This window comes from Oryctolagus cuniculus, chromosome 12 (genome assembly GCF_051225735.1).
Source record: "Oryctolagus cuniculus isolate XC-2025 breed Fujian yellow rabbit chromosome 12, ASM5122573v1, whole genome shotgun sequence".
Lineage (NCBI taxonomy): Eukaryota > Metazoa > Chordata > Mammalia > Lagomorpha > Leporidae > Oryctolagus > Oryctolagus cuniculus.
In genome coordinates, this window is record NC_142878.1 from 82250291 (window position 1) to 82273162 (window position 22872).

At 45.9% G+C, this 22872-nt stretch overlaps 1 protein-coding gene across 2 annotated transcripts in view; it reads right to left on the reverse strand.

The window, feature by feature from the left end:
• Positions 1-22872, reverse strand: part of MYO1E (myosin IE) — a 226268-nt gene that overhangs the window by 126624 nt on the left and 76772 nt on the right. For both annotated transcript variants that reach the window (XM_008268949.5, XM_089310487.1), the window contains exon 2: positions 7564-7707. In XM_008268949.5, coding sequence (XP_008267171.2) covers positions 7564-7707 — 144 coding nt within the window. The remainder of the gene's footprint in view (positions 1-7563; positions 7708-22872) is intronic.

Here is a 22872-nt window from a genome sequence, read left to right on the forward strand (position 1 = left end):
AATAATGAAGCATGGTTTGAAAGTAAGTAATGGGGCTACACCTGTTTCTAAGCTAAGTAGCTACAAACTTAAGCTACTCTGCACCGAGACAAGAGAATTTCATTTAGATTGAAAGAAAGCAAGCCTATTTTAGCTATTTCAGGTGAGAGGATGGGCTGATTGTTTAGATAAACAATTTTTGCCTTTGCAATCTGGCAGCTCTGTAGGGATCTCAGCTACTTTTCTGGGTGTGCGGGACTCCTGCTGGGTTGGAAAGACAAGCGCCTTCAACTTTCTCTCCCACTCTGCACTGTCAAAGCCAGGTGTGCATTTGGAAAAAGTTGCTCAGATCACTGCCCACACAATCTTTGGCAGTGAAGGTGTGGTCAAAGATTAATTTTAAAAGTGCATGGAGATACAAAGATGGTATTGAAAAAATGGGGAAAATTTAATGCCATCTCTTTAATAGAGTAAGAGACAGCAGGTACCTAGCAGGTCTGTTTGGATTGATTCCCTGATGCTTGTCCATGGGTCTTGTAAGTTTCTGTGGGCCTGTAGCAAGGATGTCAAAAAGAGATAATACACTAAATTTTTTATAAAGCTCAATTTATTCACTATAAAGGGCTGTCCTTTGTTCTTATTTTTCTGCCTTTCTCATTTGAAAACATTCTCACATTTATGAAATCTGGTACTTATTACTTCTGCCTGTTTGCTTTTAATTGTCTTATTAGGAAAACTAAGGGTTTAACATGTACTTGTTAAAATTTCTTTACTTGAGTTGGGGACAGATTGGTCAATTCCATTCACTGGTTCACTTTCATTCCCCAAGTGACAGAAACAGCCAGGGCTGGGAAGGGAACTCGGTCTAGGTCTTTTCCTATGGGTGCAAGAACCCAACCTGTTGTCTCACAGGGTGTGCACTTGAACCCAGGTACTCTGATATCTTTACCAGAGTCTTCACCACTAGACCAAATCTTGCCTTGAGTTTAACTTTAAAGAAATTTTTTTTTTAGTACTCAGTGAATTCCCTGAAACTATCCTCACTGATAAAGTCAATTCCCCTGGATGCATCACTAAGGTGGAGCAGGGAGGTGAGGCGACACCCCCAGAGTCACATATGTGAGGGGTCGAGCTGGAACTTGAGCCCTTGGCTCCAGCTGCCAGACCAATGTTCATTCCACTAACAGCATGCAGGTCCCTCCACAGGAACTGGCCAGCCAAGGGCCAAACCTCAGAACAGCCTCACCGCCTTGCGCTCCAGTCGGTCTGGCCTCAAACTCTAAACTCCTAATTCAAGGATTAAAAATGCCAAACACATTTGAGTGTGGTCTTTGAGTAAAAACAAGTTTGGAGAAAGTTGGCTGAAACGAGCATGGAGTGCTTTGTACAGGAACGATTTTCATCAACCCCGTGGCAAGAAGAGCTGTCTGGCCAAGTGCACGAGGCAACGCAGCAGAGCCTTCCACGTACATTTTAGAATGTAATTGTAAGAAGTGCAGGAACATGCACAAACAGATGACAAACTGAACCTTCCCGGTCTAAGGACAGAAAGCTTTAAAAAAAAAAAAAGAAAAAGAGGGTTTATTGGTAAACAGTGTAAGCATTTTGTAAGTAGATTTTTTTTTCTTACCATAGAGCAAAGCAACGTGCATTTGGCCTGAAAACATTAACAATCGATTGTTCCAAATGCTGACCTCCAAGACGATGTGCTGCTCATGGATGCACAAGAGTAAAATGAGATATTTTATAACATCAAGTGCACTAAATCTCTTCTTGCTTTAACAACTAAATACAGAAGGAAAAACACCCCACTGTTCACTACTCTATTACATTATTCCCTTAACATGAAGAGGTAGAGGAGGACTTTCTCACTTAGGGGAGGAAAAGATTTGCAGCCAAACCCTCAGAATGGCTACAGAAACATCCATCAGAGCCCGAAGCTTCCTTAGAGCTGAGAGCCGCTCTGTGCTACTGAGAGGAAGCACATTCACGCCGGACTTGTCACATATTGAGTGGGTAGAGATTTCCAACACATGCAGTCATTAGTGGACAAGGAACTCATTTCCTTGATAGAACAGAGAATTAGTCAGTCATTGATTCACAGGCATTAATTCAAAGGCATGGAATCAGCCCCCTATGTGTGAGTCATTTAAAAATTCTGTTGTCTGAATTGAAAAAGTCTTGACAGTCAACACATTTTCACTGAACACAAAATCACACGCCATGCCAAGAAAGGCAGGCACCCAAGAAACACATGACGCAAGATGATGCCACTGTTGTTAACACTGACAACAAGAAAGCACACACATGAGGATACCTCAAAGCTCATGGAAAATACAATTAAAATTTATTCTAGTACAACAAAAAAAATTTTAAGTTCACACGTAGTTTTTCAAAATATGTACTACCATAGGATTTAAAATTTTCTGTACCAAAATAAACATATCTTGCCACTCAATTATTTCACCAACTTTGAGGTCCCTACACATGTATGTAGATGGTTCAAGAGAAAAGTTGACACTGAGAGGTTAACAGACCCTGAGCCTGAGGAATGGGATGGTGATGAAGGTAGGATTCTCCTTGATGCTTGAACACATTAGAAACCATCTAAAATGAATAGTTAATGCCTTAAGGGATCTTGTAATTTTCGACTGTTAGAAAAAATCCCCAAGACACCGCCTTCTGGTGTTCTGATGGTAAAATGGTCATTTTGGAGGATAGAGAGGTGGACCAGGACAACCAAAGACTAGCCACTGACATTTTCTTCTTCTCTTTCCCAGCTTATCAAAAACCACATGTCACATATATAATGTAGTAATGGGGCCAGCACCATAGCATAGCAGGTAAAGCCACTGCCTGCAGCACCAGCATCCCAGATGGGCACCAGTTCGAGTCCAGGCTGCTCCACTTCCAATCCAGCTCTCTGCTGTGGACTGGGAAAGCAGAAGAAAATGGCTCAAATGCTTGGGCCCCTGCACCCATGTGGGAGACCAGGAAGAAGCACCTGGCTCCTGGCTTCAAATCAGCACAGCTCCGGCCATTGCGGCCATTTGGGGAGTAAGCCAGTGGATGGAGGATCTCTGTCTTTGCCTCTCTCTAACTCTGACTTTCAAATAAATAAATCTTAAAAATAATGTAGTAAATTGAGTCTACATTCCAAGAACCATTAAATAAATAATTTGTTCAGCTACACTCAGTGGAAATTAGATTTTTATGGGCTTACCAATCCTTCATGTAAAATAGTTTTATGGTAAGAAAAATGTACCCAATTCACCATAAACAATTTTACAATTGAAGTTTTGGGAAATAACGAAGATAGGAAGAACTTACACACCTTTAGATTGTGATAATAACTAAAGTACTGAGCACTTAGCACATTCAATATTTCATTTCACTCTCCAACCGTCTCATGTGGGCTATTTTATTATCACTCTCATTTAACAGATGAGGAAAACAAGGTGTGCCAATCACAATGACTATTAAGGTTAACAGATCCATGGAAAGTTTGAACACAGGCAGCCCAGATCCTCAGCCTGCCACTTTAAAAAAAAAAAAAAAAAAAAAAAAAGATTGAGAGCTAGAGTTACAAATATGAAGTCTTCCAACCCCTGGTTTACTCCCCAGATGGCCACAACGGCTGGAGCTGGGCTGACCTGAAGCCAGGAGCTTCCTCCAGATCTCCTGCATGGGTGCAGGGGCCCAAGCACTTGGGTCATCTACTGCTTTCCCAGGCCATAACAGAGAGCTAGATAGGAAGAGGAACAGCTGGTACTAGAACCAGTGCCCACATGGGATGTCTACGGTGCTGTCTACGGAGCCTTAGCCCACTACATCACAGTGCCAGCCCCATCCACCCACTCTTCCTAATCTCACCTGCCAGCTTCCCTGTCCATGGGTCTTGCATAGAAACGTTATGATAATCTATGCATGGTGCTATGCCCACGTAAAGTATGCAGATTTCCATTTTTTGACCAAATAAAAACAGTTGAACACAATTGCTTCCATACAATAAGAAAGCCTCTCAGGTGTCTAGAGCAATTGAGAACATTTTTTTTCTATTAAGATTTATTCTGAGTACTCAACTTTGCCACGTGCTATAGCATGAAGGCAGACACAGATACTAAGCAAAGGAAAGAGCCTGGCGACATTCCAACAGAACTTTAGTTTACAAAAATAGCAGCAGGCAGGACTTTATCCACAGGCCAACAGGTTGCTCCTCCCAGCAGATCAAAATGCTATCATAGGCCTTTGGTTCATTCCTGGATTTTAGCACTTATCCCTCCTCCCAAAATGCTATTGTAAGTTAACAAAATGTGTATTTCAAAATTGCCAAGAGCATTGATTTTTCTTTTAAAGATTTTATTTATTTGACAGGTAGAGTTGTAGACAATGACAGAAAGAGAAAAAGGTCTTCCTTCTGCTGGTTCACTCCCCAAATGGCTGCAATGGCTGGAGCTGTGCTGATCAAAAGCCAGGAGCTTCTTCCAGGTTTCCCTCATGGGTGCAGGGGCCCAAACACTTGGGCCTTCTTATTGCTTTCCCAGGCCACAGCAGAGAGCTGGATTGGAAGAAGAGTAGCCAGGACCTAGAACCAGCGCCCATATGGAATGCCTGTGTCACAGGTGGAGGATTAACCTACTACGCCACAGTGCCAGCCCTAAGCATTGACTTTTTTTTTTTTTTTTTTTTGACAGGCAGAGTGGATAGTGAGAGAGAGACAGAGAGAAAGGTCTTCCTTTTGCAGTTGGTTCACCCTCCAACGGCCGCCACAGCCGGCGTACCGCGCTGATCCAAAGGCAGGAGCCAGGTGCTTCTCCTGGTCTCCCATGGGGTGCAGGGCCCAAGCATTTGGGCCATCCTCCACTGCACTCCCGGGCCACAGCAGAGAGCTGGCCTGGAAGAGGGGCAACGGGACAGAATCCGGCACCCCAACCAGGACTAGAACCCAGTGTGCTGGCGCCGCAAGGTGGAGGATTAGCCTATTGAGCCGCGGCACCGGCCAAGCATTGATTTTTAATGTCTGCATCACAAGTATGTAAGCTGCTGGATACGTTAATTCATTTGATTTAATCATTACATAATAAATAGATCAAAATAGCACTATACTCTAGAAATTTATGCAATTATTTGTCAATTGCAAATTTTTTTTTTTTTTTTTTTGACAGGCAGAGTTAGACAGTGAGAGAGAGAGAGACAGAGAGAAAGGTCTTCCCTCTGGTTGGTTCACCCCCCAAATGGCCGCTACGGCTGGCGCACTACGCTGATCCGAAGCCAGGAGCCAGGTGCTTCCTCCTGGTCTCCCATGTGGGTGCAGAGCCCAAGCACTTGGGCCATCCTCCACTGCCTTCCCAGGTGACAGCAGAAAGCTGGACTGGAAGAGGAGCAACTGGGACAGAATCTGGCGCCCCAACCGGGAATAGAACCCGGGTGCCAGTGCCGCAGGCGGAAGATTAGCCAAGTGAGCCACGGTGCCAGCTGAAAATACTTCTTTTAAATGATGCTGTTACCATATAGATAACAAATCCAAATATACAAGGACACTTCAAAAAGTTTGTGATTTCAGAGTTCATAAAATAAAAGCTAAGATGTTGCTCAGAAAACTAAATCCTAAGAGGAATCTCTTTGTGAGATTTGCATAAAGAAGACCTTGTATAATAAAATCAAAAGCTTTCTCAACAACCTACAACCAATGCCAAAAAAAAAAAAAAAAAAAAAACCAACCTTGTGGAAAGGAACAGGCACTTGGACAGTAGTGAGTACGATGCTTAGGATGCCTGCATCCCATACTGGAGTCCTTGGGTTAGAGCCTTGGCTCCATTTTGGATCCAGGTTCCTGCTAATGCACACCCTCAGAGGTAGTAGGTGATGACTCCAGTATTTGGGTTCCTGCCACCCATGGCATTGAGTTTTGGGCTCCAGGCTTAGCTATGGTTCGGTTTTGACTGTTAGAGGCACTTAGGGAGTAAACCAGCAGATAGGAGATCTTTGTCACCTTCTCAGTGTCTCTGCCTTTCAAACAAATATGTAAAAATTTAAAATGAAAAAAATTCAAGTCAGAAGTACCCCACACACCATCGATTAGACAGGCAGTCTGTGCAAAAAGACTGCTGCCTAAGTTATGGTGGAGCAGGTTGAGCTACTACCTGCAACACTGGCATCCCAAATGAGCCTTGGTGGTTCTACTTCAAATCCAGGTCTCTGTTAATGTACCTGGGAGAGGAGTGAAAGACGGCCCAAGTACTTGGGCCCCAGCAATCATATGAGAGACCTGGATGGAATTCCTGGCTCCTGGCTTCAGCATGGCCCAGCCCTCGCCATCTGGGGAGTGAACCAGGGGATGGAAGCTTGCTCTGTCTGTAACACTGCCTTTTCTTCAAATAAACCTAATAAAGCTGAAGGATAGAGGAAAGAAGAAAAAGCAAACCAAATGATTCCCCCAAGCTTTCTGGGATAAAATTTATATACTACACTACACTGGCAAAGACTCCAGTTGTACTAGGTCATCCCCAACACCCTCCCTTTACTGCTGGGTTGGCGCTGTGACATAGTGGGTAAAGCCGCTGCCTGCAGTGCTGACATCCCATATGGGCGCTGGTTCAAGTCTCGGCTGCTCCACTTCCGATGCAGCTCTCTGCTATGGTCTGGGAAAGCAGCAGCAGATGGCCCAAGTGCTTGGGCCCCTGCACCCATGTGGAAGATCCATAAGAGGCTCCTGGCTTGATAGGTGCAGCTCTGGCCATTGTGGCTATCTGGAGAGTGAACCAGCTCACTCTCTCTCTCTCTGTCTCTCTGTAACTCTGCATTTCAAATAAATAAATATTTTTTTAAAAAAGTTACTACCAACACTGAAGTGAAGTGAAACCGCCAGTTCATAGTATGCAGACCTTTGCATGTGTATGACTAATTCCTGCAAAGACTCCTCTGCTCAATCTTTACATAACTGCACCAAACAAAGTTCCTGAATCGTGTAGGAACTTCAGCAAATATCACACATTTGAATCAAATTTCCATTCTGCATGTTTAAAGCCCTATAAAAATTGGCATATGGTAAGCTAAAATCGAAACATAAAGAACAACTCAAGAACGTCAGGCACTTTCAATAGCTGATCTTTACTTCCCAGATTTCCGTTAGTACGCATCAAGATGCAGAAAAATCGGCAGGATAGCCTTTTTTTCCCCTCCTGCACGAGGCAATCTTTTTTAAATCTATCAAGGCTGTACTGTAATGTCTGCTTTGTAATTAGGAAGCACCATCAGCAGGACTCTGAAAAGCAGGACTTTCTCTAAAACAGCAGAGGTTGCAGATACCATGCTCAAGGCAAGAGCACATCAAAGGGACTGTGCCACAGAGTAAATGCTGGCTACATTTCCCCCGTGTCAGACCCCAGGGATACAAGTTAGCTTCATCTCTGCTCTCTGGACCACCTGAACCCAGAGGCCACAAAGCCTGAGATCTCACAGTAATACAGCGAAAATGGTGTGAGCACCTAGCGTCAGGTCACACCAACAGCTATGAACAAGGCTACGTCCTACTGGGAATGCACTCCTATCACAGGGACGGCCAAAGAAACCAGTAAAGGATACAAAAATGTAGTCATCCATGTATCTCTTCTTCAGATTCTCCACGATGGAGTTCTCTGTGATCTTAGACAGCAGCACCATGTCATCCACGCCGCTGTGCTTGACATTGTGGCTCTGCCAGTGGTACCGGTAAGCACCTTTGCTGCCCTGGGAACACAAAATGCACAATGATTAGGACAGTTTCTTTAATTCAAGATTAAAAAAAGGTATGCCACAAGTTTTCCAAATATCCCCCAAGTAAAATGTAGCAGAACAAACAGAGCAAAGATTTTGCTGTCGGGGCAGGCAGGCATCGGCGGAGTTTAGCCTGCTGCTTGGGGCACTCACATCCCATGTCAGAGTGTCTGGCTCAAGTCCCTGTTCCTCCAGTTCTGACCCAGGTTCCTATTAAGGCACTTAAGGAACAGGAGATAATGGCCAAAGTACTTGGGGTGCTGTCACCCGAATGGAAAACCCAGGTGGAGTTCCTGGCTCCTGGCTTTTTCCTGGCCTAGCCCTGGCTGTTGCATGCATTTGAGAAGTGAACTAGCAGATGGAAGATCTGTCTTTCCTTCTCTGTCACTCTGTCAAGTAAATAAGTCTTCAAAAAAAGTTGCTATCAATAGACCTGGATTCAAGTTCTAGTTTTACCACCTATAGTCTAAGAAAAAAATGGGGAGAATTAACTAGGCTCACTGCTTATTCAAACTTCTCTTTTCTCATTTGTAAAATGAAGAAAATAAAATTCATTCTTGTAGAGCTGCTATGAGAATTAAATCATAGCAAGGCCAGTATTTTGGCACAGGTTAAGCCGCTGTTTGCAACACAGCATCCCATATCAGCATGCTAGTTCCAGACCTGGCTCCTCCACTTCCAATCTAGCTTCCTGATAATGCACCTGGGAAGGCAGCAGGTGACGGCCCAAGCAATCTGACACCCACGTGAGAGACCAGGAAGAAGTTCCTGGCTTCCGACTTTAGGCCTGGATACTGTGGCCATTTGGAGAGTGAACCAGCTGGTAAAAATCTCACTCTGTCTCTCCATCTCTCTCTCTGCCACTCTGCCTTTCAAATAAGTAAATAAGAAAATATCTTCAAAAAAACTTAGTAAAAAGTTAAAAGATGAGCTTAAAAAATAGATAGGAAGCAGTATTGTGGCACAGCAGGTTAAAATGTTGCCTGTGTCACTGGCATGTTACATAGGCACTTCTTCCTGTCAAGGTTGCTCCATTTCCCATCCAGCTCCCTGCTAACGCACCTGGGAAAGCAGCAGAAGATGGTCCAAGTGCTTGGACTCCTGCTACCCACATAGGAGACCTGGAAGAAGCTCCCAGCTCCTGGCTTCAGTCCAGCCCAGCCTCACCCAGCCCTTATAGCCACTGGGGGAATAGAACCAGTGTTTGGAAGGTGTATCTTCAAATGAATCTTTATAAATAAAAACACCACAAAGCACCAATGTCAGCAATATAGCACAATACATGAAGGATGATCTCTGATAACCCCTTCAAACTTATGATTATATCAAATTTATCAGTGCAAATACAAACTTTCTAGACTTGTTTTACAAATTATATGACAGAACCTAGAAATGCAAAGAATATGTTTCACATACACAATGGCTAAAATTATTATCACAATTTCTTAAGTCATCTATAAACTTATCACTGTCAATGTAACATTGGCCTTCTACATTCAAAATAAACACTGTGATCACTGCTATATCAATGAAGAAGTGGTCAGGACAGACTAAACACGACCCCAGAACATGCTTGGATGGTAGAATCTCTTTCAGGCCAATGGCCTCCTTACATAGGTGAAGGCCTGGGCCCTCATCTACTCCTAGGATTTTCTGAACATCAAGGCTGGCCTCGGAACACCCTGAACTCTAGAACTTGCTTTCACTTGGAACGTCAGTAATGGGACCCCTATGTGTTCAGTTATGTGCCCGGTCTTAGGGAGATAACAATGAAGTAAAGTGATTCATGTATAAATGAATCATTGACAAAACAGTCAGTGCAAACACACACACAAAACTCCTGTTCCAAAAGTTGGGGTCGGGGTTGCACTAGTCCTGAAAGAGGTAGAAATGACTTCCTGGAGAAGAAGCCATGTGAAATAGATCCGGAATATTTTGGATTTGCCAGGGGAGACCACAGGGAGAAGGATCATCTATTGTAATTTTATTTACCAGGACAAAAAAAGCTAATGAAGGTACTTCAAAATTTTTGTAGAAAAAGTAATTAAAAATAGGTGTACTATATAAAGCAAAAAGATGAAATCTGTAGTTTTTCCAGAATATATATCTTTCCATGAACTTTTAAATCACTGATGGGCATGGACTTTGAAAATTTTTGCACCAAAATAAACTATTTTAATTCTATTTCCATGAACTTTTTGAACTATCCTAATATATATGAAATAAAGGTACACACGGGGCCAGTGTTGTGGTGTAGTGGGTGAAGCTGCTGCCTGCAGTGTTGGCATTCCATTTGAGCACTGGTTCATGTCCCAGCTATTCCACTACTGACCCAGCTCCCTAATGTACCTGGGAAAAGCAGTGGAGATGGTCCAAGTGCTTGGGCCCCTGCTACCCACGTGGGAGACCCAGAAGCAGCTCCCGACTCCCGATTTCAGCATAGCCCAGCCCTGGCTGTTGCGGCCATCTGGGGGAGTAAACCAGCGGATGGAAGATCTCCGTGTCATTCTGATTTTCAAATAAATATTTTTTTTAAGGGTAAATGTGACAAAATGTCAGAAGACTGTCCCATGATTTCAAACACTTCGTGCTTCCTTCCGGAAACATCATGCACTGGGGAAGGGTCCTTGCCCCTCCCTGGGAGTTCATTACCTGGGGATGGATGACAGAGAGAAAAGTTCTGGATGAGGGTATACAGAACAGGCCAACTTGCTCAGACATCAAGACAGATACGAGAAGAGAGAATAGGAGACTTTGAGAGAAGTAGGTGGAAAGAAATAAGATGGAGCTTGGCCGGCGCCGCGGCTCACTAGGCTAATCCTCCGCCTAGCGGTGCCGGCACACCAGGTTCTAGTCCCGGTCCGGGCGCCGGATTCTGTCCCGGTTGCCCCTCTTCCAGGCCAGCTCTCTGCTGTGGCCAGGGAGTGCAGTGGAGGATGGCCCAAGTCCTTGGGCCCTGCACCCCATGGGAGACCAGGATAAGCACCTGGCTCCTGCCTTTGGATCAGCCCGGTGTGCCGGCCGCGCCGGCCATTGGAGGGTGAACCAACAGCAAAAGGAAGACCTTTCTCTCTGTTTCTCTCTCACTGTCCATTTTTTTTTTTTTTTTGACAGGCAAAGAAATAAGATGGAGCTCAAATTTCATTCAAAATTTTTGTCAAATTGTTCAATGTTTTCTCAGAGGAGACAGATCCTCTGCAAATAACAAATTCTAAGAGGTTCTGGGAAAAGCAGTCTTTAAAAATCAGCCAAGCAGGGGCCACCATAGGAAAAGCAAACCAGTGCCATGAGATTCATGCGCTGGAAAGTGATCGGGAAGGTTTGCCACCCATGCTGTCTTGCAGAAGGAAATTGCCTATATGATATATTTGGCTTTCTCAGAACCACATGAAGCATCAGTTCTACAAAATTACCTCAGACCTCACCACGCCTTCTTCCTCTTGTGGCAAAACAGAAAGAGAAAAAAAAAGCACTGGCTGCTGCCTGACTCACCCAGTTTCCACTGACTGCCCAGGGTCTGCTTCCAATCAGAGAAAGACCCCTAGTGACCCTTCCTCTTCTCTCCCTTCTTTTCCAGCCTCTGGCACCCACAGAAGTGACCCTGTGTAGAAAATCGAGCTCCCAAAGTAACTGGCTCATAGGTCTTTTGGTTAGTTTTTTTCAACTCCAGCAGAGGAGTACCTATTCAAAAGAGTCCAAATTTTGGTTTTTCTCCATGAGGAATTACACATAAGGGAAGACAGAAGGCTATTAATAAGCAGTTATGGAATTTCTACATAGGACAAGAAATGGAGGAGCTCTGTGTCATAATACACACGAGGGTAGCCCTACTGCACCACAGAAGCTGCCTTCCCAAGGCAATCGCTGTTGGTCTTGGTGTCCAATGCAAGGGTGCTTCTGTCTCACCCTGGAGCACTGTTTCTGCCCGCCCTGTCTCAGAGGCTGTTCCTTCTCTCTGGTGTGGCAGTTATTCCCCCATGAGAACAGGGGCTCCTGAGGTGCTCACTGATTTTCATGATCCCAAGTATCACTGGACACTGAAGATTCCCACCCTAGATCTCCAGTCCTCTTCTCGGAACATCCTGTCTTCTACCTCCAGTGTGGTAAGGAGCTAGATATAGTGAGTGGTGATACAGAGAGCCTCCAACTAGTGGCTGAAGCTATGATTTTCTATGATGTACATTTAATAGAAACTGTATCTTGAATTCTGATTTTTCCCAGGCAAGTGACACCTGGCCCTCTCTGATGATGCTGGACAGCACCAGCCAGCAAGGCTCCCAACCTGCCACAAGCTCTTGAGGGTCAACAACCCACATCCTGCAGTGTGCTGGGTTGTTGCTGAATCAGGATGTTTGTAGGTTAAGGGTATCAAATGCATTTTTGACTTAGAAGTTTTCCATTTAAAATGGGTTTATGGGATGGCGGCGGGGCACAAGCCCATCATAAGTCAAGGAGAATCTGTATATGCAAAGCAACGAGCTAGCTGATGTGGGTGGAGGTCATTCTAGTTATTACTGCACACACCGACGTTCCCATGCTGTATGAAAGAAAACCCGAGACCTCCCAACTAGGAAGTATCCAAGACAAGATGCAAACAAAACACTCAGTGAGGAGGGACTCGTTCAAACCTGATTTCTTTACTTTGTCTCCCTAGTGACTTCCTGAATATGTCTGCTTAAGTTTAAAAAGGCAACAGAATGACAGCCTGTCATCAAAAAGGAACTCATCATTATAAAGGCAATGCATGACCACCTCCTCTTAGCACTCAAGAACTAAAACACTGGAGTTATTTTTGATTTAATATACTTTCTATATCCTATTGGTTACACATCTCTCTTCCTCCCCGCTCTTAGGCAACTGTAGTTATATCAACTCACTCGACCTTCATAGCCATGCCCAATATTATGCATTATCTCAAATCTACTAGGGAGAAAACTGCAAATTGCCCAAGGAGTTCCAGTTACAATTTTTGTCCTTATTGATTGGCCCTTTCTCCTCCCCACACTACTTCGTTTCTGCCTCCTCACCCAAAAAAAGTGACATAGAAGAGGAAGACTGGTAGGGAGAATAGGTGCGAATCAAGCCTGGAGGAAGGCTGACCTGCCCAGATGGTCAAGGACAAGATCACAACGTACCAGAGGGGTAAACGAAAGCCAAGAGTGGCTGGGCTGAGCTGGGGAATACTAGCAGAGGGTGATGCATGACGATGGGAGCTGCTAGAAACCAGGCACGGATGGGCAGGCTCTCATCCCAGCCCCAGGAAGTTCCCTACAATGGTGGGGTGGGGGTGGGGGTAAGTGTTCAGCCTATTGGTTAAGATGCTCACATCCCACACTGGAGTACCTGGGTTTGGTCCCTAATTCTGTTCCTGACTCTCGGAGGCAACTGTGACGGCTCATGTCTGTGGTCCCCACTACCCACACAGGAGATCTACATTGAGTTCTTGGCTTCTGGATTCAGCCCTGGCCTGGTCCTTGCCACTGCATTGGATCCAGAGAATGAGAGCTCTGTTACTTCATGCAACTCAGATAAAAAAAAAAAATGCTTTAAGAATTTCCTGAGGGGTCGGCACTGTGGCTCACTTGGTTAATCCTTTGTCTGCAGTGCCGGCATCCCAAATGAGCACCGGTTCTAGTCCTGGTTGCTCCTCTTCCAGTCCAGCTCTCTGATGGGGCCCAGGAGGACAGTGGAGGATGGCCCAAGAGCTTGGGCCCCTGCACGGGAGACCAGGAAGAAGCACCTGGCTCCTGGCTTCAGATCGGTACAGCACCAGCCATAGTGGTCATTTGGGGAGTGAATCAACGGATGGAAGACCTTTCTCTGTCTATAACTGTCAAATAAAAAAATTCCTGGGGCTGGTATTGTGGCATAATGGGTTAAGCACTCATGTGGGAGACTCAGATGAAGCTTCTAGTTCCAGGCTTTGGCCTGTCCCAGCCCTGGCTGTTGCACCCATTTGAGAAAGTGAACCAGTGGATGGAAGGTCCCCAATTTCTCTCTCCCCCTCAGCAATTCTGCCTTCCAAGTAAATAAAATAAATCTCCTAAAAAAATTCCACAGGACAAAACACAACACCTGCTTTCTGCTCTTACGTGGGGACAACAGAGCTGGCTAATGGAAGCCTTCCTTGGAACACTGCCATGGAATGAGGCAGTAGGCAACAAGGTGGCGAACAGTCATTATTCACAACCCGGAACACTTGGACGCAGAGGCTGACCGTTGACCTGGGACATAAACCACCGTCCTGCAAGTGTGAGAGCATGTACTATGGCTCCAGAACGAAGACCCTAAGCATTTTCCCCCCTTCTATCTTCCTCCTCCCTTGGCTGACAGGTAGAGGTAAGCGGAGCCGCCACAGGTACTGGGAGAGACAGCAGGGTTAGGAACATTCCCGTCCCTGTGTGAGGGTGGCCATTTTCCTCGGGCGACAAAGGCCCCATCTCTCAACAAGAGCCAGCTTCCTTCTCTGCTGTGGGTTTCTGAGAGCCTCCTTCCTGTTTCCCCCACTGGCAATGGCGACGTCCTAAAACGCAGGGTCCCGAGCCAGGCATGTCACTTGCAGCATCCCCAGTAGCACCAGTCACACGGGGTTACGCGGGGCCCCGACCACCCTTACAAACGACGAGGGAGAAAGTCCCCACCCGGCAGGACTCGAGAGTTCAACACCTGGTGTTTAATGTCTGTTGGACACGACAGTTCTAGGAAGCAGGCACGCCCACATTCATATAATGGCCTTGTTTGGGGCTCACATATAAGGGCATCCCTCTCGGGCAGGACGAAGCTGGCTGTGGCGCTGGGACGCTCAGCCGGCTGATCCGCCCACCGACTGTCCAAGGTGGAGCCGCCCTGACTGGTGTGTGTTTCAGCAGGGTGGGGACCGGAAAGACCTCAGGTGAGTCAGCTCTCACAGGCAGGGTTTCTTCCCTCCTGAATGGCAGCCTTCACTCTCCTCGGGAGGCGGCCCCAGGGGGAAACACTCTCACCAGTGTCCTGGAGAGCAGCTTGCTTCCTGGATTCATCCAGGAGAGAGGAGGAGTTATCCTGACACTGACTCCAGTCTTCCAATGCCCTTCAGGTGCCCAGCCAGGGAGGCAGTTCACAGAGCCCATTAAATACAACAGGGCGGCCGGCGCCGCGGCTCACTAGGCTAATCCTCCGCCTTGAGGCGCCGGCACACCAGGTTCTAGTACCGGTCGGGGGCGCTGGATTCTGTCCCGGTTGCCCCTCTTGCAGGCCAGCTCTCTGCTGTGGCCTGGGAGTGCAGTGGAGGATGGCCCAAGTGCTTGGGCCCTGCACCCCATGGGAGACCAGGATAAGCACCTGACTCCTGGCTTCAGATCAGCGCGGTGCGCCGGCTGCAGCGCGCTGGCTGCGGTGGCCATTGGAGGGTGAACCAACGGCAAAGGAAGACCTTTCTCTGTCTCTCTCACTGTCCATTCTGCCTGTCAAAACACACACACACACACACAGACACACACATACACACACACACACAGGGCCCTGTGTTGGGAAGGTCTGGGCGGAGGGAGTGACCATACCTGCTCTTATTTCTAGAGTCTACTACAGTGTTTTATGGATCAACCTGGAGACAGGTATCAAAATTTCAGATACAAAGATCAATGTACAAATCAATGGTTAACCAGAAATAAAATTATCTTCTTCCATCTGGCAACTGGGCTTTCATAAATTTACCTTAAGATCTACTTGCAAAGGGATGCCAGGGTACACGTGCAGGGTTGGTCACTCAGAGTTTGTAATAGACGAACAGGAAGCATTGCTAGGGGACAGATTAGAACACGGCACATTTGCAACAGTGTGCCACGCAGTCATGAAAGGGACTTGCTCATCCTGAAGACACGAAAATGATCTTCAAGATTCACTCTTTCATACAGAAAGAAATCAGTCATGGAACAAGTATAGAACTGACTGCACATGCAGAACTTTTGTTGAAAGATACTCAAGGTACCTTTTGGGGGAAAGCCTGGAGGTTTTGGGAGAAGTGGGACTTTTACTTTCCAGTTTCTACTTTTGTAAAGTTTACATTTTTTCCCCCATATGTATGTGTTAAGAAAATTTAAAACAAATAGAAACAATGCAAACAATGTTAATACAATCCAGCACTTTCTGGAGCAGTGTTGGGTCTGACCAGGATCTCTGACAAAAGTTGTGACTGCCATTTTAAGATCACATTCTACACTGCCTCCAGGTTTGAAAGGTTGCTGGAAGATGTTATCTGGACAGCAAGATAGTATCATGGCTGGGACAGTTAGCTGGTCCATAGGCACAAAACAGCAGATCCAATTTCCAGAAATCCTGGGACTAGAATGCCCTCAATCTGGCTGGTGTCATGGCACAGTAAGCTAAGCTGCCACCTGCAATGCCAGCATCCCATATCAGAGCACTGGTTCAAGTCCTGGCTACTCTGCTTCTGATCTAGCTTCCCAGGAAAGCAGAGACAAGCACTTGGGCCCCTGCCACCCATGTGGGAGACCCAATGGTTGCAGCCACTGTGAATGAGTCAGCAAACAGAAGCTCTTGCGTACTCTTTCACTCACTCTCCCTTCAAATAAATAGAGCTTTAGAATGCCCCAATGTCAAAAGGACATCATTCTGAGAAGTAGAGCCATATTCTTACTGTGAACAGCGGATAGTGGTAATGCTCTGACCTGCAGAACAGGAGGTCACATCTGAAGGAATTTTTCTGTCCCAGTCCTAACAGTCACGAGATGAAGCAGCAGAACTATGCGCTTAGACTTCGATCTTTTGAACTTCTGGAGCTCTACCTTCTGCCTTTCTGTTGTTTCACTGGAATGAAACATTTGCTTCAACCACAAATGATGGAAAAGCAACCATCAACATTGGTACAATGTTTGTACATACAACCATGTGCAAGGCACCATAAACCAGCCTAGAGCTCATGGTATATTTCAACCATAGGGAATTCAAACCCCTCAATATTCTTGGTGATGTCAAGATTTGCCTTTGAAGCAAGCATGGGTGTGCTGGATTGCAGGGACAACAGACGTGGAAATAGTATTTCTGGAAGAGAGGCCAGGGCGGTCAGTAGTCAACAAACCATCCCCACCCTCCACGGCCCAGAAGTAACTGGAATGAACATTCACTGAGCCCGTAAGTATGTGCCAAAGCTTTCAGTGATCTCATTTAATCCTCACAACACCTATAACATCCAAGTATTACAGTCCGTGTCACTATTTAACAGACGAGGAAACTGAAGCTTCAGGCTGTGACACGCCAGGTTGCCTCTGTGCGGAGAGCAGTCGGGAACATGCAGCGTTGGGGATGGGGGTAGCACACAAGGTTGGGGGCAGGGAAGTCTCAGTGCCTGTGGAGATGTGCTTATTTGCTTCATTTAAGTAGTCAGAACTTTATCAAAGGTTTAATATCTGTATAACATTTCTGCATCCATGATCTCATTTTATACTGAAACGATGCTGGCATCGCTAAGCCCCTTTCCTTTGCCTTCTGCTATAGCACAGCTCACTTCTAATACCATCCTCAAGGCAAAGTAGACAGTGGCTCCAAGACCTCTGGGGGTCCAGAGGTCTCTTAGCTGGGGGTGGGCTACAGTCAACCTTTCTGGAAGGGCCAGCCCCCAGGAAAGAAGGGGTCCACGACCAGAGCCTAAGTACCATCTATCGCACAACCTGGGACAATTCTGAATGCAAAACAGGGTGTGATCAGTGAGAAGGCTGGAGCAAGAGGCATAAACCAGGACTGACCCAGACTGAGTGGTTACATCCACAACCAACTTGATCCCAGAAAAGCAAGGGTAATTCTCTCAGAACTAGCCCTCCCGGTTGAGGTCCTGACCTCACCGTAGGGTGTTGCACAATCAGTCAACCCCTCCGAGCTTGTCCCCTTCTCAGCTGCACTCTGGGCTATTGCAAAGTTCAAATGAGCCTCATCATCAGACCAACTCCTCACCCTTCCGGCGTAAGGTGGGTTACACGTGACAATGTGATTGGGAAGTACAGCCATGTACATCAGGCTGGCAACGTTGGCTAGACCAGAAGGTGGAGGACTACAAAGGGTTTATGAAAAACATGGGATAAGGTACCCCGATTTTAACGGGATCTATAAAATACTTGTATTCAATCTCTATCGGAAATATGGTTGTTCAAATGTTGCATTTACCTTTAAATGTAAGTTCAGTGTGGTTTGATTTTTCTACTGCACACATGTTCATAAAATACACACATATAAAGAGCGGTTTTCATTGTGAAAAAATTAGATCAAATAAGATAATGGATGCAAAGGTGAAATAGAATGTATAAAGGGATGACACTGTTTCCCAGGTTTTGTTGTTCCATGCCAACTCAGAGCTCCAATTCTTGTTTACTCCGACTTGCAGCTATAGCAAACGCTTCATTAAATGACAGCAGGAAAAGAAACAACAACCTCTTTCATTTTCTCTGCCTGAAATGTCAATCCCAAAAGAATCATCTTCTGTATCAATGAACAGTTCAAGTCTAAGTTTTAAATAAAAGTTCACATATTCCATTAATTCTAAGACATTTTTGTGTCACATTTTAACAATATGAAATTAGCATATGTCTTATAACCAATGACATATCACAGTTTAACTGGCAGGATTTTTTTTTTTTTTTTAATTTAATCTGAGTGGTAGAGAGACAAGAAAGATGAGAGAGGTCTCATCATCTCAATCAGTCCACAGACGCCTGCAGCTGCAGGCTGAGCTGGGGCCAGAGCCAAGAGCTCCAATCTAGTTCTCCCACGTGAGTGGCAGGGATCCAAGTGCTTAAGCTGCCTGCTGCCTCCCAGGGTCAGCATGTGGCAAGAAGCTGGAGTCCAGAACCAGACCCAGGAGTCAACCCAGACACTCTGCTCTATGATGTGGGCATCTGAACCACTAGGCTTAATATCCACTCTTGTTGCATTTTTGGAAACACTAAATTGATGCTTTCATAACAAGTATTGGCTAAGAATGCTTCTAAATACAAATATTAAGTCAGCATTTAATACTATCCCAAGGACTTTATTATTAAAAATATGCCAAAAATTATTCAAATATCCCAAAGACCTTATTATTCTGGAAGATTATGTACCACATGTGAATTTCATTTCTGAAAAAGTGGTTTTACTGGTGAGGCTGGGGACCACACAATTTTGGAGGTTATATTGTGAACACTTTTGGAGCACCAGGCTGCACCAATTGCACTACAGGGTGAGGGCAAGTGGCCTGGGTGGCAAGCTGCTGACCAGGCCACAAGACAGTGAGAGCTTTATTTAAAAAGCAAAGAAATTACCTAAACATTTATTTGAAAGGCAGAGTTACAGAGAGAGAAGAGCCAGAGAGCTTCCATCTACTGGTTCACCCCCCAGATGGCAGCAATGGTCAGGGCTGGGGGCTGGGCCAGCCAAAGCCAGGAGCATGGAATGCCATCCAGGTCTCCCACTTGAGTGCCAAGGGCCCAAGCACTTGGACCATCTTCCAATGCTTTCCCAGGTGCATTAGCAGGGAGCTGGACAGGAAGTTGAGCAGACAGGACTCCAACTGCTGCTCTGATGCGGAATACCAGCATTGCAGGTGGCCACTTAACCAGCTGTGCCACAACACGCCCCAGGTAACCTCCTCTTCAGTGTGTAAAAACACCTCCAGGTTTATATTTCTTTCAACCTAAAAGTTCCTTCAATATTAGTGCCATTTGATGCAGGGAGGTGCTACCCCCCACCCCCGCACACTTGGTCTCCCCTAAGGTTACTATGCTGTCTGACTTTCCCACGATTTCTGACATACCCTGTACAGAGTGCAATGTTTCCTCAACCTTGGTCATCTTCGGGGACTTTAACAACCTTTCTATATCCAATTCCAGCCACCCTACGTTTCAAGTTCTTCTAAAGCATTGTTTTATTTGGCTGAATCCTAAACAATAATCTTCACAAAATCACCAGCTTGGCATGTTCATTTTATTTCTTCAATGTATAAAAGTAACTACAAAGAATATCACTTTAACATACACGGTAGGGTGGGGGCAGGCATTTGGCCCAGGGGTGAAGCCACAGCTAGAGACCTGCATCTGATGTGGGAGTTCTGGCTCCTCTGCTTCCAACCCAGCTTCCTGCTCATGTGCATCCCGGGATAGGTCAAGTACTTGAGTCCCTGTCAGCCACATGGGAGACCTGGACTGAGTTCCAGCCTGGCCCAGCCCTAGCTGTTACAGGCATGAGGGGAATGATCTAGTGGATGGTTCTGTTTGTCTGTTTTTCAAATAAACATAGTACATACATACAAATTTACCCCCCCCCCAAAAAAAAAAACCCAAAACGTATTTATCTCCCAATCTGCCTCAGTATGGGGACCCCCAGTTTTCCTGATAGTTTCAAGTCTAGCCCTAGGGAATCTATATGACTTCTATCTCCCAGAGGCCTTTTTGCTGTGGAAAGACTCACATGGCAAGACTAGACTTCCCCTTTAGTTGGTAGGCGAGAGCCTGGGTTTTGCTTTTTTGCAGAGAACTACACCCCATATTCCTGGTCTGAATTTCTTGCCCTTCCCTTCCAGGGCCCAAGGCCCCTGTCCAAATCCCTCTTGCCTCAGAGCCACACATGAACTGGAATGGGGAAGGCATTGTGGTGCATAGGGCTAAGCTGGCTGCTGCTTAGAATGCCCACATCAGAGTGCTGTGCCAGTCCTGGCTCTTCGGCTTCCAACACAGCTTCCTGCCAGTGTGCCTGGGAGGCAGCCTAGGACGGCTCAAGTACTGGAGTCCCTGTCACCCACAAGGGAGACTTGGATAGAGTCCAGGGCTCATTTCTTCAGCCTCATCTAGCCATGGCTGCTGCAGTCATTTAAACCAGTAATTGAAGTTCTCTCATTCTCTCTCCCCTTCCCCATCACTCTGCCTTTCAAGTACATGCAAATAATCTTTAAAAAATTTAAAAGTGGTTGAAATCCCTTCATAGGACAAGTGCTCTATTTACTTCCACTTTTATTCAACTTTTCATCAAATGATGAAAGTCACACTTATGTCAGCTGACTTTTCGGCTGTGGAAGTGCTGGCTCCACCAATCACAAAGCACTTACCAGTCCCTAAAGGGAGCTCCTCCCTGTTTTCCAGTGCAAAGGTGGAGACCCTGGGGAATGTGATTCTTCTTGCTAAGCCAGCAACTGATTCGAATCAACAGCCTCCTGTATAAGCTCTACCTTTCACATGCCTCTGTGCCCTCAGGCATGGCCAGTTTCACAGAACTATATTCTTCACAACTAAGCAAACGTATTCAAGTACAAAGTGATTTATCTTTAATTTCCATTGGCAGAGTTTTAATTGATAATAGAGCCATAGCACCAAAATCCTTTAAGATTATGTGTCCTCATTTTTGATTTGCGAACGGTAGTCTCTGAAGCAATGTTAGTTGCTTAGTAAGTTTCCCTAATTGAATTACAAAGCCAAAGTAAGGAAGCAGGCAGATCAGCTAGAAATACTAGCACCGATAACTGTTCACATTGCGTCAGGGAGAACTAGAACCAGGAGGAAAATTGAACAATTTTTTGTCACATGAAATGAACCACAGCTCTGTATTACAGAAAGATATTCTAATGTGAATGCTCTGAGAAAAAGAATAATAAGTAAAGGCTTATCAGCAGGCTGCAACAGAGTTGATATCAAGCTGATTAACGACTCCCCCTGGACTCACTATCGCTCACGGCAAATCTTCTACAGTCAGGGCAAAATATGCATTATTTATAAGGACGTACTAAACGGTGGAGCTGTGGTGACACAAGACAACCAGCCACCCGTATTTTCAGGTTTTCTTCGATTATTTCATTTTTCTCAAAAATGAACTGTTTGGGGTCTAGATGAATGAAAACTCATTAAAAATATAGCTTTATAAGAATGAAGGAGTTATTTTCTTAACCATGCTTTTCTAAAATTGTTGTTCAAGAGCAGAGATAGAGACAGAGACACAAACTATTCCAGCCTGCCAGTTCACTCTCCAAACGTTTGAGGCCGGGGCTGGGCCAATGATTTGAGCTGTCACTGCTCCTCCCAGGGTGTGCATTATTTGGAAGCCAGAGCCATGAACCCAACCCAGGCACTCCAATGTGAGATACAGGCATCTTAACCGCTGGCTAAATGCTTGCCCCTTATCTATGGCTTTTAAAAGCCATGTGTGGAAATACTGAAAAGGTATAAAGAATAGGATTTTTAGTAAAGGTGACACAGGTGAAGTGTTGACATGTGTTATCCTGGGATGTGGGATCATCCGACAACCACCTGCCTTCCTGCTTACCCTGGGGCTTTTAACTGAGTCATCAAGTCAAGTGTGCTCAGGGGTGGCTATGAGGTGTGAGCAGCCTGTGTCATGTGCTAGCTATAGGGATACCAAATCCAGGAAAGAAGCCAAGCTTGGGGGTGAGGAGTGGCCCCCAAGTATCACAATCACTGGGCAACACTGGAGCAAATACAGAAGTGATAACAGCATCTTTGGGGCAAGGGTCCATGTGGATCCTCAGCTTGCCTCATGTCCACGGTCATGTGGCCATCATGTTTCCCCAGGGAGCAAAATGCAGCCATAAAGGTGCTGGTCTAGGAGCCTGTAGGGCCCCAACTCGAACTGTTTTACCAGATTTAGAGAGAGGGTCGTGCCTCACCCAGAGAGGCAGGGGTGGCAGAGAGTTAAGTTCTGTGGGCACATCTCAGGAAAGGAAGTCACCAGAAGCTACACTGGTCACCACCAAGGGCCTGCAGCTCAGTGTATGCAGATGAACCCTAGGTCATTGGCTGTCACCCGAGGAAGGATGCAGGACCCTTCCTGCCACTTCTTCTCTGGAGCCACAACTTGGACTTTCAGAATGGAATACAAACAGGGCTGGGCTCAAGGAATGCAGAAGAGGGAGGGATCCAAAAGCAGCTTGAGCAGTCAACTGGAAGTGCAGGTCACCAGGTACCATACATCTCTCAGAAGCCACACCCGGACAGCAGCCCAGTTAGCACAAGGCCAGCCCAGCAGTGGCCCAGAGGCAGGGAGGGCGTGTGGGTGCACCTGCAGACAGAGGCGCAGACAGTCTAACCTGACCTCCCATTCCTGCGTCCTCTGCCCACAGGATTTCCCAGCAGTAGTTGATATGCACCTGCCCCACCCCCAGTCCCACAG